The following is an 18,349-nucleotide window of genomic DNA, read 5'->3' on the forward strand; positions in this document are numbered from 1 at the left end:
TTTTAATATTTTAATTACAGTTATGGAAAACTTTAATATAAACAAAAAAAATTATAAAAATGTTAATTGTGACACAACTTAACTGTTGAAAACAACTTTTGTAAAATTATAATATAAAAATAATATTACATAATAAAATTCATTCAAAATAAAAAATAAGATCTTACATAAATTTATAATTTTTTTTAATAATTAATTATGAATAGTATAGAAAAAAAATTAAAACAGGATAAAAAAAATATTTCAATGTGAAAAAGAAAAGCGTAAAATAGAAAACCAATATTTTATTTGTTGGTACTTTACTTTCTTAGTCTTTTCTTTCATATCAAAAGTCTATTTACTATAGTTTAATAGTTAACTTAGTTAACTTAATAAGAGTTTAGTTTTTCAAAACTAAACTGTTTTATAATTCAGTTCAATTAATTCTATAAATAGTTTTATTTAATATAATATAATTAACTATAGTATAGTATAGTTTAACAAATATGCCATGCATACAACAATGCCAAACTAACCAGATACAGAAAAGTTTAATAGCGATAAAAGGAAATTTAAAGGACAGTCAATACATGGGCCGTGGCCCTAAAAGAAAGTCCACTAAGCAGGATCCAACCAAGGCGGGCTAAGCAGCTGAGTCACCGTTCCCCTGTTGACCGTGAAGACCTCTCGCATATGCTCACATCAATAAATTGATGATCATCACAAAAGAGAAGAGCCACCTACAAGACAACCAGACAAACAAATAGGGTAAGCTAGAGTAAAACAGTTCATCAAGTAGTCACATGCCACTACACAATCCAAGCATTTTATATATCATCCAAACATGTTCCGACTTCTCAAACAATACACTAGACTCTAACTCGACTCATCCGGATACATATAATCTGGTCGGATTCAACGGATGCTTGCACTTTTGGTGGATACCTCTGCTCACCCCTGAGCTATGTGTTACAAGTGTTACAATGAATCAATCCCCCCACACAAGGTTAGCCCTTAATGAGTTTCAGGTCTCCTGCTACTCTCACCACAAGAGTCAATCCGCTCTAAGTGAGACTAACTGACTCCTTAGAGTATCAAGATGCAACCTTACCTTGAATCCTTACCAGACCATATAGATGGGGCACCACCATGGACAACGACTAATAGGGGCCATGGAATTACGTCCTAACCACTGAAGCACGACCCTGAAATCTCACCTACAGATTTCAAGGATTTACGCACTGACCACAAACCAATCATAATCAAACAAGAAATATTTAGCATGCATATATAAGTCTCATGCCCACCTTTACAATGCATCCTCATTTGAATCACATGTGAAATTCATACCAACACATCATTCCCAAACTATGAATATAGAATTATTTCTCATAACAATACCATGTCAAGGGTCATCATTTATTATCCATCAATCCCTCCATATTTCATATCAACTCCATAACCAACTCATCATATTAAATCCATGAACCAATCCCATACATACACATCATGCCTCTCATGTTTTAAACAAACCAAATCACCCAACAATATAATAATCATACCAGAACAAGAGAGAAAATAGAACCTGGTGCATTCTCGCCCAGCCCCTCGCTCAGGCAGAGAAGTCTCGCTCAAGCGAGAGAGTCTCTCGCTCAGGCAAGCTCCCTTCGCCTAGGCGAGGGCTCGAAAAGAGGAACAGTGGCGCTGTCACACACTCTCGCTTAGGCGAGACGTGCTCTTGCTTAAAGCTGGAGCTCATCGCTTGAGCGACAGCTCGCGCAGGCAAAAATGGGCAAGTGCTGCTAATCTCGCTTAGGCGAGACAGGTCGCTTGGGCGAGAAAAGCAGGACCCTCCACTGTTCACGCACGCACAGATCAAACATTTTAATCGCACCAAACACACAGTACATATTCACAACACCATAACTTCAATCATGCATTCAAGATCACGAAAATGGGCATAAAACTTATCAATAAAGCTTAAGACGCAAACCCTAACTTCCCTTACCTAGAAGTGTTGGCTAAAAGGCTTTGACACCCGAACCGTGACGAACAATAGCTCAAGCAGTAACTTCGAGAGCTGGAAAACAGTGAAACCAGTTCAAAACGAGCTTACCAAGACAAACCCTAGTTGGAACCACGAAGAAAGAACTAAATGGAGACAAAGTATGAGTTGGAACAGACTTACGTGAAGTGGAGATCTGGTTGGAGTTCACTTGAAGAGGCCAAAGAGCGGAACCCTAGCAGATGTTCTGTTTTAGGGAAAGAAAAGGCAAAGCGGCTGTTTTTCTGAGATGAGAAAAGAGTGATGTGTTAGGGAAGACTTAGGGGTCTGGTTCCCCTTTGGCTCAGCCCTTAGACCTAACCCACATGGGGCAACCCTTTTAATTTAGGACAGAAAAGAATAAGAATTTTAATGGACCTTACAATGAACTTATAAGTTATCCTATTCTTAAGGTCTTAAACAACAAAAAAATTTTTTTTGTAGTTGAATGACTTGCATTAGGAAAATAGGTTTTATCTCTCAACAATATTCTTTGTTTTATTTCTATACATAAATAATATTGATGGTGTTTTTCAAGTATAGTCCAAATTGAGTTTTCTTAAACACAAATAACTATTGTGGTAATGCGCGGGTCCTAGAGGAAAAAACCCGAATCAGAAACGCTGTCGTTTTCATGGCTTCGGTGTTTCAGTTGCAGCGTCGTTTCCTCTGCACGTCCTCCTCGAAATGGAGGGTGAAGCAGGTAACAGCTTCCATCTTCGAAGAGACCCTGCAAGAGCTAAAGACTCACATCTCTTCCTCCGACTATGTAGCCGTATCCATGGAGGACCAGCTCTCCGTCGCCGCCGTCCTGGCTTCGCCCTCTACCTTTCGACACCGCCCAGACCGCCTACTACAAGGCCCGCCGCGCCGCCCACCGCTTCCAGCTCCTCCACTTTGCTGTGTGCCCCTTCTCCGTCTCCAGCTCCGACAAACTCCTCGCTCACCCGTCAGTTCCCGACACCTTCGCTGCTTTTTCGTTTTTGGAAAATACTGAGTCTCGATTTGTTTTGAAGATAATGTTGAAAATTTGCAGTTATAATTTCGTGCTGTTTCCGAGAGACGAATTGAAAATGGGGATGCCTGCTTACAGCTTTTCGTGCCAGACATCGTTTCTCGCCTCCATGGCTCGCCGGGGCTTTGATTTCAATGCTTGCGTTTATAATGGTGAGCTTTTGTTGCTTTTGTGTGTTCTGGTTCTTGTTCTCGTTTTGGGCGCGCTAAGTGGGTAAATTCAATTCCTTTTGCTTGATGGTTTAAAATTAGCACAAAACCTAGAACATCTTCCCTGAGTGCTTCTGGTGCTGTTCTACGGATCAAATATGATTTGGGCTAGAAAATTTTCAGCACTTCTGGGAAAGAATAGTGGTAGAAGAAAAAATTGAGACTAGTTCCTCCGTATTCTAAAATGCTTAGAGTGTGTTTGGATAGAATATTTTAATGAAGTAATTCATTTTTATTTGAAGAATTTAGATTTTTTTGCAATGAAATGTTTTGTTTGGATACAAAAATTAAAAAGTATTTCAAATGTAAGCATTTTTTTGAGGGATTTCAATTAGCTAAATTAGTAGAAATTCAAATACCCCTTAAAATAGGTGGAATTTGAAATTCTTCTCACTCAACCTCACATTGTAGACTCTTTGGTAGGTCCTATGACACAAACGGAGCCAACGATTCAAACGGGTTCGACGACCCAAATGGGTTCGACGATCCAGACGAGTCCGACGACCCAGATGGGCCCGACGATCCAGACGGGTCCAACGACCCGAATGGGCTCGACGATTCAGACGGGTCTGACGACCAAAATGGGCCCGACGACCCAGATGAGCCCGACAACCCAGATGAGCCCGACAACCCAGACGGGTCCGACGACCTGAATGGGCTCGATGATCCAGACGGGCCCGTTCGTCAATCCGGAAAGGCCCGTCCGTCGACCCGGACGGGCCCGACGACCCAAACGAGCCTTACGACCAGAATGAGCCTGACGACCTAGAATAGCCCGATGACTCGGACGTGGCAGACTATCCGGACAAGACCAATGATCTGACGGGCCCGACAATCCAGACGGCTCCGACGACCCGAACGGGCCCGACGATCTAGATGGGCCTGACGACTCGGACGGGTTCTACGACACGGATTGCTTGACAACCCGAACGGGCCCTTCCAAACCTTCGGATCCGACGACCCGGACGGGCTCGACAACCTGGACAGGTTCGACGACCTAGATGGGTTCGACAACTCGGACGGACCCTTCCAACACGTCAAGCCCGACGATCTAGACGGACCCGATGAAATGGACGGTCCCAACGACACAGACGGGCTCGATGACTCGGACAGGTCAAACTATCCGGACGAGCCCGACGACCCAGACGAGCCCGACGGTTTGGAAGGCTCGTATGAGTCGTCGGACCTGTCCAGGTCGTCGGTCCATCTAGGTCGTGGGGCCCGTCCGGGTCGTCGGACCCGTCCGTGTCGTCGGGCCCTTCTTGATCGTCGGGTTTCCAAATTTATCATGAACTCAAAACATAATTAAGTTTAAAATAAATATTGTTAAAATTAAATTTGATCTCACAATAAATTCAAATTTTTTTTCCAAACAAGAAATTGAAATGTAAGGTATTTTAATTTCCTTATCCAAACAAATTATTTAAAAAATGAATGGAATTTAATTGCAAGAAATTCAAATGCAAAGCATTTCAATTTCTAAGCATTGTTAAAATGTTTCATCCAAACACAAGGTTAAGCTAATTTGTAGAAATTTTCTTTGGGAGAAGTTTGTTTAAACATATCTCATGTTTGGTCCAGTGTTTGGAATCTTAAAACTTAGTTTGTTTTGTAAACCCCCAGTTTCATGGCATGCTTGTTTTCTGTTGTAGTAACACTTGCAAATTTGAGGAATGCTGGTGACATCCTTTTAACACACTTTACCATTGATTAAAATGTATTGGAAACTACAAAACCAGGAGATGGAGTCATTATATGTTGGACCCATTAGAATTTGTAGTTCCAGTATATTTCAGCCGATAATAGAGGGTATGTTTAATGCTCATTTTGGTAGAGGTAAGAAATAGAGGAAGTGAAAAATCGATAGATGAGAAATGAATGGAAAAAAAATGTTGTTCGGATAGAAAGAAAATATATTTTAGTTATTATAAATGATTTTATTTATTACTATTGATACTATTTTTTAATTATTTATTTTATTATAATAATAAAAAGAACAAAATAGTAAAAACTAGACCCATATGTGATTATGGGTGTCCATAGTCGATTATGATTTTCAAAAGAACTTTATACTCATGGCCAATTCCTCATGTTTCTTCTTTGGAATTTTGCATGAAAAGAAGACGGTTAGAATTCTTCCAACCAAACTACAACTTCCTCCCTTCACCTGCTTTCCTTCCTCTCCTCCCACTTTAGCTCTAAGAAACGTAGGTAAAAGAGTGTTAGAGAGTGTGTTGTTAGTATTCTGTTGCACATTTATATTTGACCTAAAACTATTTTTCAGTTGAAAGCACAAAACGGATGCTGATTTTGCAAAATTGGTTTGCAAGAGAAATCCATGCAAACTTAAGTTTGCAAACTTTAATCTAAATATTTACTTATCTGTTGACTTTTAATGCTAGTATTTATTTATGAACTACTGAGGGGAAACTCAACTTTGATTGGAAAGCAGCGTAAGCACATGAGGAAATATTCCTGAATGGGAAAAAGATAGAAAGAGTTTTTTTCCGTCCTAAATATGAAGTAGGGTTTCGGTCATGGTGATTGTTGCTCGCCTGAAGAGATGGTCCCTTCAACTGTACACTGGAATGTATAATCTGTTTAGGGACTCTTCTAATGTGGTAAATGTGGAAAGAAAGGTTATGCTATGACATGTAAACTGAGGATTTATTGTTCTGTTACTTATTTAGGGATCAGGATTCCAAGCATTTTGATTTTCACATAAGCATGATGACCACTGTTGCAAGGACATCGGACAGACAGGTCATATATTGGATGTGCACAAGGTTTTTATCACTAGATAAAATAAGCTATTTGATCTTCATACTTCATTGAAAGTTTGCAATTGACTGACTGTTGAAGTGTGTCAAAATCTCTTTCTGTGGAGAATCTGAATCCCTTATTTTGATATCCTGGTGACCTATGACCGAGAATGAGCCTTTAGCTTGGATAAACTTGCTTCTGTGTTGCTTAGAGGTCATGGATTCAATTCCTCTTGTGGGGCTAAGACTGAGTAATTTACATTCCCTGCACCTCATTTTCCGTTGGCCAGTGCCACCTGCACTAGGTTGCTCTCTTTTAATAACCTGTTAGTTTTTATTTGTATGACAGGCATATCATATCTATCTAGAGCTCAAGAGTCAGCAGCTAAAGTTCGTCTTGGAACTGCTCTCTCTTCTCTTCCAGTGGTGAAATCTTCTTCATCACCTACTGTTGCGGACACAGTTTTTGTTGAGAGGATTAGATCACGGATTAAACATTGGAGAAAGACATGTGAAACTCATTTTTTTCTTAAACTCATTTTATGCAGAAGAACTTATCAACTTCCTTAGGAATATTGTCCTGGGAGGTGAACAGTTCAGATCAAGACCTTGCATGACCATAGATGTATGCAGTGAACGTCAAGTGCAGCTAGTTCTTGAGGTTTAGTGAACCAAAAAGTTTTAATTGTTCTAATCTGAATAATACAAATATGATCACCTCACTATCTGTTTTCTTTTCTGTTTCTTGGCTGTTTACTTGTAGATGTTGTTAGACCACTCAGATGATCTTCTTCCTTTGCTGATCCCTACAAAGAGTGGGACCATACATGCAATACGAATTGTTCTGGTAAATTCAAAAGAAGATAAGGAATCATTGGAGGTAATGAGAAATATCTACCCACTTGAAGAGGTTTTAGAGAAATGAAACAGTGAAAAACTATCACTGTTACTGTTTTACCATTGTTTATATAAGAAAAAATAGGCAGAATATAAAGAGTCATCAGTCCTAACCCTAATCCTAAAGAAGGGATCCCATACATGATAATAAAAAAAACATTACATTTCAACACTCTCCCTCAAGCTGGAGCATATAGATCATATGCTCCAAGCTTGGAACATATAAATTGAATTCTAGGCTCTCTTAAAGATTTAGTTAGAATGTCTGCAAGTTGTTCATTAGAGCCGACAAACTTAGTAACAAGATCCTTGGATAGTAATTTCTCTCTAACAAAATGACAATCAATTTCTATATGCTTTGTTCTCTCATGAAACACCGGATTGGAGGCAATGTGAAGGGCTGCTTGATTGTCACAACATAACTTCATCTGCTCATTTTCACAAAATTTCAACTCTTGAAGGAGTTGTTTAATCCACACTAGTTCACATGTAGCTAGAGCCATAGATCGATATTCTGCCTCTACACTAGATCGAGCAACAACACTTTGTTTTTACTTTTCCAAGAAACAAGGTTCCCTCCAAGGAATACACAATATCCTGTGGTAGATCTTCTATCAATTGGACAACCAGCCCAATCTGCATCACAATACGCTACAACTTGAGTACTTCCCTTGTTCTCATACAAAAATCCTTGTCCTGGGTTCCCTTTTACATATCTGAGAATGCGAATCACAACATTCCAATGATCAATGTGGGGATTTTGCATAAATTGACTTAAAACTCCCACTGGATAAGAAAGATCAGATCTTGTTATAGTAAGGTAGATGAGTTTTCCAACCAACCTTCTATATCTCTCTGGATTTGAGAAAAGTTCACCTTGATCTCTTGTTAACTTTTGATTTGAGTCCATAGGGCTATCAATGGGCTTGCAATTTGTCAGGCCTGTTTCCTCCAAAATATCAAGAGCATATTTTCTCTGTGCAATGATGACACATTCTTTTGATTGTGCCACTTCAATACCAAGGAAATATTTAAGACGACCCAGGTCTTTGGTCTGAAAGTGGCTAAACAAATGGTTCTTCAATTAAGCAATTGTAGTCATATCATTTCCTGTGATAACAATATCATCAACATAAACCATAAGATAAACACATTTGTTAGGAGAAGTATGACCATAAAATACTGAATGATCCGCTTAACAACGTTTCAATCCAAAATTCTGCACAACACGACTAAATTTACCAAACCAAGCTCGAGGAGATTGCTTCAAGCCATAGAGAGAACGATGTAACTTACAAACTAACCCAGACTCCCCCTGAGCAACAAACCCAGGAGGTTGCTCCATGTATATCTCCTCTTCCAGATCACCATGAAGAAAGGCATTTTTAATGTCCAACTGATACAGAGGCCATTGGCGAATGGCAACCATAGCAAGGAAAAGACGAACAGGACTGGTTTTAGCCACAGGAGAAAAAGTATCACAATAGTCAAGGCCATAAACCTGAGTATACCCCTTAGCTACGAGACGGGCTTTGAGTCGATCTACAACACTAGTAGGACCAACCTTAATAGCATAGACCCATCTACAGCCCACAGGCTTCTTACCAGGAGGAAGAGAGACAAGTTCCCAAGTCCCACTGTGTTCAAGTGCCTGCATTTCATCAATCATGGCTTGTCGCCATCCAGGATGACCAAGTGCCTCATCAACATTCTTAGAAACCTTAATGGTAGACAAGGAGCAAACAAAAGAGAAATATGGAGGAGACAAACGATGATAACTCAAAAAATTATAAATAGGATGTGGATTACGAGTAGAGCGAATACCTTTTCGAAGGGCAATAGGCCAAGTATGATCAGAGTCAAGAGAAGACGAAGAGGATGAAGGATCCATGATTCGAGAATCTGGTGGAGAAGGATTTGAGTCCCAGGGGTCTTCAGGCAAGGAAGGAGTCCTTGGAGTGCGACGTTGATATGTGAGAAGAGGTGGTTGAACAATGTCATTGTCATTTTGAGTGGGAGGTTGAGTTTTAGGAATAACCAAGGGATCACAGGATGGTAAAGGAAGGACCTGTTGAACAGATGAACTCTCCTCCATGGAGGACAAGAAAAAAGGTGTGTCCTCAAAGAATGTAACATCAGCAGACATATAATACCTTTTGGTTGAGGGAGAATAACATTTATACCCTTTCTGAAGGCGAGAATATCCCAAAAAGACACACTTAATAGCCTTTGCAGAAAGTTTATCAAGACCTGGAGAGACATTATGAACAAAACAAGTACATCCAAACACACGTGGAGAGACACGATACAAAGGATCATTTGGAAAAATTATCGAGTGAGGAACTTTATTTTCAATAGAAGAAGAAGGCATCCTATTGATTAGAAAACAAGCAGTGAGGACTGCATCTCCCCAATGATGAACAGGAACATTAGTATTCAACATTAGAGAGCGTGCAGTTTCGATAAGGTGTTTATTCTTTCTTTCAACTATGCCATTTTGTTGTGGAGTGTGAGGACATGTTGACTGATGTAAAATTCCATGGGAAGATAAAAATGAGGAAAACGCAGTAGAAAAATATTCGTTAGCATTATCACTTCTGAGAATTTTAATTGTCTTTCCAAATTGGTTCTTAATTTCATTAAAGGAACGAGTCAATTGACTCAAGGAGATTAAATTGTAAGGACAATGAGGATTGTACAAAACAGAGTTTAAATTTAGTGAAGGAGATAAAGAAATTTTGCCAATTCCTTGAGATGCCACTTTGGATCCACTTGCAACAGTAATAAAATGAGGAATTTTGGGAGAGGAAATGGAGGAAAATGTTACCAGAGACATGATCGGAGGCACCTGAATCAAGAATCCATGGACTAAAACCTTCCACAAATTGAGAAATGCATGCAGTTGACATTGAAGAGGATGGGCCAGGATTGTTGGATTTCTCAGATTTGTACCTCAAAAATTCTTAGTACTCTTCATCAGAAAAGCTAGATTTTGAATGATCAGACTTGGACACATGAGCAGCTTTATCAGGAAAACCATGTAAGGAATAACACTTGTCTTGGGTATGGCCCATTCTATTACAATATGAGCATTGAGGACGCCCACTTCGACCACCACGTCCTCCACGGTTGCTTCGACCTCCTCCTCTTCCTCGTGGTGCTACCATTGCTGATGTTTCAAAAACATCAGTTGAACTTTCATCTTTGACCAATGTAGGTACACGAAGAAGTCTAGTAACTAAGTTGTCCATTGAAGGAATTTGATCACCAGCTAAAACTTGATCACGCACATGATCAAAAGTCGAGTGCAAGCTCCTCAAAATTAAGACCATGTAAAACTTATCAAGTTTTTTGTTGATATCGTCTAATGAATCAGCCACAAAAAAATTCTTCAATTCTTCTACTGCAGCCCTAGCCTTTCCTATATGAGAAACCATATCATGATTGATTTGCTTGAGTGAGGCTACTCTTTGAGTTGCATCAAAGAGGCGTTGAATGTCGTTAGCAAAAATGTCTTGTGCCCTTTTCCAAAAAGAGAAGCATGTCTTGTAAGGTCTCAAAATGTCTAAGACCCCTTGCTCAACCGATTGCCATAAAACAACACACAACTGAAAATTCAATTTCTGCCACTTAGGTTTCTCTTCTTCTGAAATAGTAGAGACCTCTTTTTCAAGATGATCATGATAGCCTTGACAAAGAAACCACAACTCCACCGAAGCTGACCAAGAGGAGTAATTTTTCCAGTTCAATTTTGCAGAAGTAACACGGCAGCGACGGCGGACGGCACGGCGGATGGCACGGCGGATGGCACGGCGGATGGCACGGCGGACGGCACGGCGGATGGCACGGCGGACGGTGGACGGTGGCGGAAGACGGCGGACAAGCGGCGGACGACAACAGTCGCTGTGACAAACAGTGAAGATGAACCAGAGAAGATATTCTGGCTCTTGATACCAACTTGAAGAGGTTTTAGAGAAATGAAAAAGTGAAAAACTATCACTGTTACTGTTTTACCATTGTTTATATAAGAAAAAATAGGCAGAATACAAAAAGTCATCAGTCCTAACCCTAACCCTAAAGAAGGGATCCCATACATGATAATAGAAAAAACATTACATTTCAACATACCCTTTGTGCTTGCCTCCTAACTTTCTTTTTTGGAAATACTTATGGTTTAATTGCAGAGAGAGCTTCAGAATTTTGAAGAGGAGGAAAGAAAGAAAATTCATGGATTTAGAGAGGTAACCGATTCAATTTCTGCTTCCCTGAAACCTGTTATCTGCTACAATTGCCTTAATGGTGTATCTCTTGAATGAAAATTATCAACTTAGTTGTAGTATCTGTCTGGTCTACTTTCTTCGTGTTACTAACTTCTCATTTACTTATGCAGATTGTACTCTAATCCATTCAAAATTCATTGCACCACTTCCACCAGAGGTAGATGAATTTGTGAGCTCTTTGCGCTCAGTTTTTCCCAATGTACTTGACATAAATTACTTGATGAGGAAACATGGAACCATGAGAAAAATGACCAACATTCCGAGTGCTATATCCTACTTGAATAGTAATTTCTTTGCACCTGTTGATTTGGAAATTCCTGACCAAGGTTAGTCACCGCTTCTTGTTGTTCACAACTTTCTCTTCTCGTGCAAAATTCAAAATCATGCTTATTACGTGGTTTCATACTTTCATTCATTTTGTCTAGTTTATTTTGTGGAAAGTCTCGTGAACAAGGTAAAGTTTCATACTTTACAAAACTGAATGCTTAGGCTTGCTTATGTTTTCACTTTTTTAATTACAAAACTGCTAGTTTTCAATCTGTTTATTGTTTTCAAATATTAGTAATAGAAGTATTAAAAAGAACTTCTTCTTTTTCTGTTTCGTGTTTGAATCTTTAAAAACAGAAACAGATTGAAAGTATAAGGTGACAATTTATATAATTAATTAACGGAAATGAAAATAGGAAATGAGACCAAAAAGTTAACCAGCTCTAGGGGGCTTTTACTTGTATTTTGTTTCTTGTTTTCACTTTTTAAGAACTGTCACCATGAAAGAACTTCACTAAAATTCACATTATACAACTCAAGCTATTTTCTATCTTTTATTTTTCATATGAGAGATGATACAAGTACACCATCACATGTACATACACCAATCCAACACTAATAGACGGCATTTTGATATGAGCTGGCATTTATGCATTGGCAAAATGAAAATGACATCTTGCAAAGCATTATTTAATAGGTGGCAGAGGGTAAAAAAGTAGTTAGATTGGGAAGAAAATGTAGAGTGAGAACGATGAGAGGGTGAAATAATGAGTGTAGAAGTTGCAAATGATTGTCAAAGCTCTTGCTCTCGTTGTCGAAGTGGGAGGAGAAATTAGAAGGGGACCATGCCGACGTTGTGGCAAGAAGTGGGCTTGCAAAATATTTGGTTAATTTCGTTACAAAATGTTGTTAATTGTGGTGTGAGATGAGTTAAATAAACTTATGATTTCCACAATCCTTATGAATGTCATCAAGCCCTTGGTCAGTCAATGGTTCACTCCTGGATGTCCTTTGTGGTTTCCACTGCATAATTTTGTGGTGACAGCCTTGGACTTCATTTCCAATCTCAGTGGTTAAAGTCATCCTGAAATGTGGTTACTTGTGGTCACGAGTTACTTAAATGGTATTTAGATTTGGACATGATGTTGACTGACCTAAGAATGAGCATGGGCATTGCATCAATGGTGCTAAACTGAACGGTGAAGCTATTTTTTATGATTGATACCTTGCTTAAGGAACTTTGATTGATTCCATCACTGAAGAGTGCCTACAAAATATTTGGTTAAATTAGTTACTAAATATGGTTAGGTGTGGTCTAGGATAGGTTGAATGAACTTATCAGTTCCTCAGTCCTTATGAATGTCATCAATTCTTGGTCATGCTTTATGCAATCAATAGCTCACTCCAAGACGTAGCTTAATGGTTTCCACTACGTAATTTTGTTGGTGACAACCTCAGCATTCATTGGCAAGATCAATGGTTAAAGTCATGGTTAATTGTCGTTTCATGTGGTCAGAAGTTAGTTAAAGTTAGGTTTGGAAGTGATATTGACTGACCCATATATGTGTGTGGGCACTTAATCAATGGTGGTAAAGTAAATGGTTAAGCTATTAGTTATCATTGACACCTTGCATGAGGGAACTTTGATTAATTCCATCAGTGAAGAGGGTCTACAAAATATTTGCTTGAATTAGTTACGAAATGTGGATAATTGTGGTGTGGATGGATTAGATAAACTTATGAGTTCCATAATCTTTATGAATGCTAAGAATCCCTTGGTGATGCCCTGCCTAGTGAATGGTCCACTTCATGGAATCCCTTCACGGTTTCTATTCCATAATTTTGTTGGTGACAACCTTGCAATTCATTGGAAAAAACAGTGGTTAAAGTCATGGTCAAAAGGGGTTACGAGTTGTTAGGAGTTGTTTAAATGGTGGTTAGATTTGGAAATGATGTTGGCTGGCCTTGGAATGATCATGGATACTACATCAATGGAGCTGAACTCCACGGTTAAGATATTTTTTGTGATTGACACCTTACTTGTGGGAACTGTGATTAAGTCCATTAGTAAAGAGGGTCTGCAAAATATTCGGTTTGATTAGTTACGAGATGTAGTTAACAGTGGTATGGGACGGGTTTAATGACTTATCAGTTACACAATCCTTATGAATGTCATCAATCTCTTGGTCAAGCCTTGTGCAGTCAATGATCCACTCCAAGACTCCCTTCATGGTTTCCACCGCATAATTTGTTGGAAAACAACCTTAGAATTCTTTTCTATGATCAGTGGTTAAAGACATGGTCAAATGTGGTTACATGTGGTCACTAATTGGTTAAATGGTAGTTAGGTTTGTAAATGATGTTGACTGACCTAAGAATGAACATGGGCATTGAGTCAATGCAGCTAAGTTGAATGGTTAAGCTACTTTTTATTGGCATGTTGTTGGTGGGAATTGTGATTGATTTCATCAATGAAGAGGCCTGCAAAATATTTGATTAAATTTGTTAAGAAATATGATTAAATATGGTGTGGGATGGGTTGAACGATCTTATCAGTTCCAGAATCTTTATGGATGTCATGAATTCCTCATGCCTTGGTCTGTGAAAGGTCCACTCAAAGACATCCCTTCATGGTAGCCTTGGAATTCATTGGCAAAAATAGTGGTTAAAGTCATGGCCAAGTGTGGTTACATGTTAGGAGTTGGTTAAATGGTAGTTAGGTTTGGAATGATGTTGACTGACCTAAAAATGAGCATGCATCAATGGAGCTAAACTCAACAGTTAAGCTATTTTTTATGATTGACACCTTGGTTGGAAGAATTAGTTGTGAAATATTTGGATGTTGATACCTTGCTAAATTTGGTTAAATTAGCTATAAAATGTGACGTGGGATGGGTTCAATGTAGTTATTTCCAAAGTCCTTATGAATGTATAAATCTCTAGGTGACGTCTTGCTCAGTGAATGGTTCACTCCAAGATGTCCCTTAATGGTTTCCATTGCATAATTTTGTTGTTGACTTGACGGTTTTGAAATTCATTGGCAAGATCAATGGTTCTTCATCCATAGTTGGCCCTTATGTAAACCATGATGTTTACCCTTGCACTTTGTCCTTTGCACTCTGCTTGTGACAGTTTTGAGTTTTCTCCTTTTTGAGAGAATATATTGAAAATCTCTTACTCAATTCATAAACTATTAACCGTGACTCACCAATGACAAAATACCCAACTCAGCTTAAAAAATATTATTAAAAGTCAGTAGTGGTATTGCAACGGTGTTCAACAAGTTTAAGTGTACATGAAACATTTTCCTTTTCATATTAGGTTGACTGTTGTGGCATTAGGCTGGTGGGAAAAATTTGTTGCAACTTTTCATGCTAGAGCACTGTAGCCGCTTTATGCTTTTATGCGTTGCCTTGGACTCAAAAGAAAAATACGCAAAATATTCCGGACATATCTTCTCACTTATGTTTTTTGGATCAAAATCTGCTGTTTAACTAGTCTTATTCATAAATTACTTCCCCTACGAAGGAATTTTGGGAGTCTAACTACCTAAATCCAAAGTTCAATTTCAATTTCATTTCTTGTTTTCACTTTTTAATTATGAAACTGTCATTTTTTTCCCATTTGTTGCTTATTTTAAAGATTTGTGCCGGGGACACTGAAAACAACTTTTTCTTTTTTGTTTTTTCTGCTTCCTGTAAAATACTTGAACACAGGAAACAAATGGAAATAAGGTGACAACTTTGTTATTTAAAAATAAAAATAGTAACAAAAAGTACAAGTAAATTCCCCCTTAGCTTGTCTAAATTTAGAGAAGACTGAGTTATGTTTTTTTATTTCTTTAAGAATTATTTTAGACAAAAAATATAAAAAGATTTGTTTTATTTTCGTGATGACTTGTAAGTCTTATTTATTTTTTTTCTTTTGTTGGTTTACACAGCTACTGTAAAAGAAGGCAAGATTCATGGACTTAATGCATTAAGACTAGGCTATTTATTCATGAAGCTATGCTCTATATTGAAAATTTCCCCAAATGTAACTGATTCTGGCAATAAGCATTTGGCTCCAGAGCTTTCAGACTTCACCAATGTATTCCATCCACGGTCAGCTCCAATCCAAGATTTATCTAATGCCGGGGATGTTGGCGTGTGGACCAATAATGCAAGAAAAATCAGTTGTGAACATTTGGTTTTCTTATGGGGATTCAATCTTGGTATGACTGCTGGCATGCTAAAGAGTTTACTTCGTTCATGGCATAATATCTTTTCAAGAGAGTTTGATGTTAAATTGGTGGACAAGAGTTGTGCCATTGTTGTTTTCTGGCAACCTGGAGTATCAAAACAATTTCTAGACATAATGAATAGTGAAGAAATGAGCGGAGACTTAAAGGAATTGTTGTCAGAAGGACTGAGGGTAACCAGTTATGAGACCTCGACAGAATATGCAGGCTAGGTTTGTGGGAGATGGATCTTATGGAGTCACTTGACAGAGCCTTGGAAAGTTCTTATTGTGATAAAGAGAGTAATTGTGAGAGAAAATCCTCTGAAATTCATTGGTATAATGACAATGTAATTAACTTGGATGATCTTTAATGTTGTCTTCTAATCTTATTATTCAAATGTTGGTTATCTTTCGTTGATTGCAAGGACATGAATTTTTTTATGATGCTGAACTTGTCATTCAGCAAGATGCTCCATCATCAATCACACGTATCAAGCTTGCAAATACAATTTTCTTCACTAAATTTACATATTTTAATTATGAGGCATTGGTGCTGATGTTACATTGTAGGAGTTAGATGAGCAGCAAAACAGAATGTCTGGTTTTGTTATAAGGTTTAATTATATTTTTACTGGTTTTGGTCTCTCAAATTAAAAAAAAAAAAAAAAAACCTTTTCTTAGTCCTTCAAAATGGAAAGATTTTGGGTTTAGTATGTAATTGCTAAATTTGAGAAACTAAAATATGTTTTTTAGGATTTAGGAATTAAGAGTTAGAGAGTTTAAAGTTTATTTTTAGCCCCAAATTTAGTGTTTCAAGACTAGAACCATATTTTTCAATTTCGAGGGACTAAAAAAAATGCTTTTTTTTTTTTCCAAACCAAAATCAGAATAGTCCTAAATTTCTGGAATTTAAAATGTAATTAAAACTTGTTATAATTATGAATTTCAATTCTGTATGCAGTTTTTTAATCATGTTATGTAGAATTTTTCCAACAAATGAAAAACACATATATAGTATGGATTGTGTCGACACCCAATTTCGTCTGATTTGTTATGATTTGATTCCTATAATGTGCTGCTCTCATGACCAATTCTTTTCTTATATTGTTCATTACGATTGATTAAGGCTAGGATTGCATTGAGATTGCAATATGTGAATATAAATACGTAGTCTGTCATATGAAAACTGAAAAAAATTTCTCCACACTTCTCTAATTTTTTCCCATCACCACTCCCACACACCTTTTTTGTCTCTCTTTCAAAAAAATATATTGAAGAAGGTAGAAAAGAAAGAGAAGAAAACATTTTCTACACTTTCTCTGCACTATTTCAAAAGTTTTACAAAGTATCCATCCTTACACTTCTAAAATATGCAACAACACCACAAAAGACTCTTGAATCACACAAGAATCACACCAGCACTTCCAAAAGCTTCTTCCATTTGTTGGAAACCAATTGATGAAGTAACACCTTAGCTTGAAGCTTGTGAACCTGAAACACATTTTATAACAGCAATACACACAAGCTAGCAAGTATACAACTGTGATCATGCTCCCCCTATCAATAATATGGGTTCAAATTCAGATTTGATTATTGATTCCAATTTTTAATGCTTAGTTTAATGTGATCAATTATCCATTTTCCAATTTTCCAATTTTTCTCCCCCTTTGGATTCATCAAACAGAACAAATGCATAAAGATAACAAGCATTGCATTTCATTTCATTAATATTGGAAGGGGATACAACCAACAGAAACTGAAAACAGAAAACAGAGGCATAAAGCTGATACAATCAGCCGACTGAAATGAAAAACAACCAACTGAAACAGACAGAACTCAAACTGAAAAATCACAAACACAAGGATGCAATGCATGATCCTAAACAACCACCACACTCAGTCATCCTGAAGGTCATTTCTGGTCTGGAATGAGTGGAGCATATCATGGATATCATGGATTTGGCCATCCAATGCATTGAACCTCTCATTGCAATATTATGATGTTCATGTTGAGACACATTAAGCTCATGCAGCAGAATCAGCACCATCCTCTCAAAATGTGAGTACACAGGGCCTCTATCCTCTAGAGGATTGTAGGGAATCAAGTCCATGGGTCCAGCAGTTGGTTCTTCCTCTTGATTTGCACCACTTGGATCAGCTTCATGGTCATGTGCACCACCAACAACAGCTCCAACAGTTGTCCATCCATTTCCCACCTTGATAAAGCCCATTTTGTGCAGATTTTGGTTGGAGGTATGGTTCAATAGTCCAGTTGACTCCTCTAGCTCATTCTCTACATCAATACGAAAGTATTCAATGAATTTAGACACCAAAACCACATATGGAAGTCTAAAATCCGTGAGCCTCTTGGCCTTGAGCATGTGATCACGAAACACATAGATCCAATCCACTTGAATGTTGTGTTGAATGCAGTACATGAGTATCAAATCTCCCTCATTCAATGTTGAATGGTTGCTACCACGTGGAACAAGGATTTTTGTGACAATCATACCAAGTAACCTTTGATCCACCTTAAGACCACCAACATGGAAGTGTTTGATTTCAACAACAGGATTTCTCAAGCATTGGCCATAGTATTGCATCTTGTTGAATTTTGGAACATCCCCAGTTTCACCTTTTCTCACTTGCACACCCCTTGGTTTGAGTCCAACCACA

The 18,349-nt window shown here is 38.1% G+C and overlaps 1 protein-coding gene across 1 annotated transcript; it reads left to right on the forward strand.

The window, feature by feature from the left end:
- Positions 1–2,591: 2,591 nt before the first annotated feature.
- On the forward strand, positions 2,592–16,098 carry LOC114194344 (poly(A)-specific ribonuclease PARN-like). The gene is given in 10 exon segments (XM_028084505.1): positions 2,592–2,809; positions 2,811–2,972; positions 3,060–3,190; positions 6,359–6,539; positions 6,541–6,670; positions 6,773–6,889; positions 11,091–11,205; positions 11,297–11,512; positions 15,394–15,882; positions 15,885–16,098. Coding segments are annotated over 10 exon segments (1,854 nt in total). The 5' UTR covers positions 2,592–2,657; the 3' UTR covers positions 16,046–16,098.
- Positions 16,099–18,349: the final 2,251 nt, after the last annotated feature.

Source organism: Vigna unguiculata, chromosome 8, assembly GCF_004118075.2.
Source record: "Vigna unguiculata cultivar IT97K-499-35 chromosome 8, ASM411807v1, whole genome shotgun sequence".
NCBI classification, from domain to species: Eukaryota; Viridiplantae; Streptophyta; class Magnoliopsida; order Fabales; family Fabaceae; genus Vigna; species Vigna unguiculata.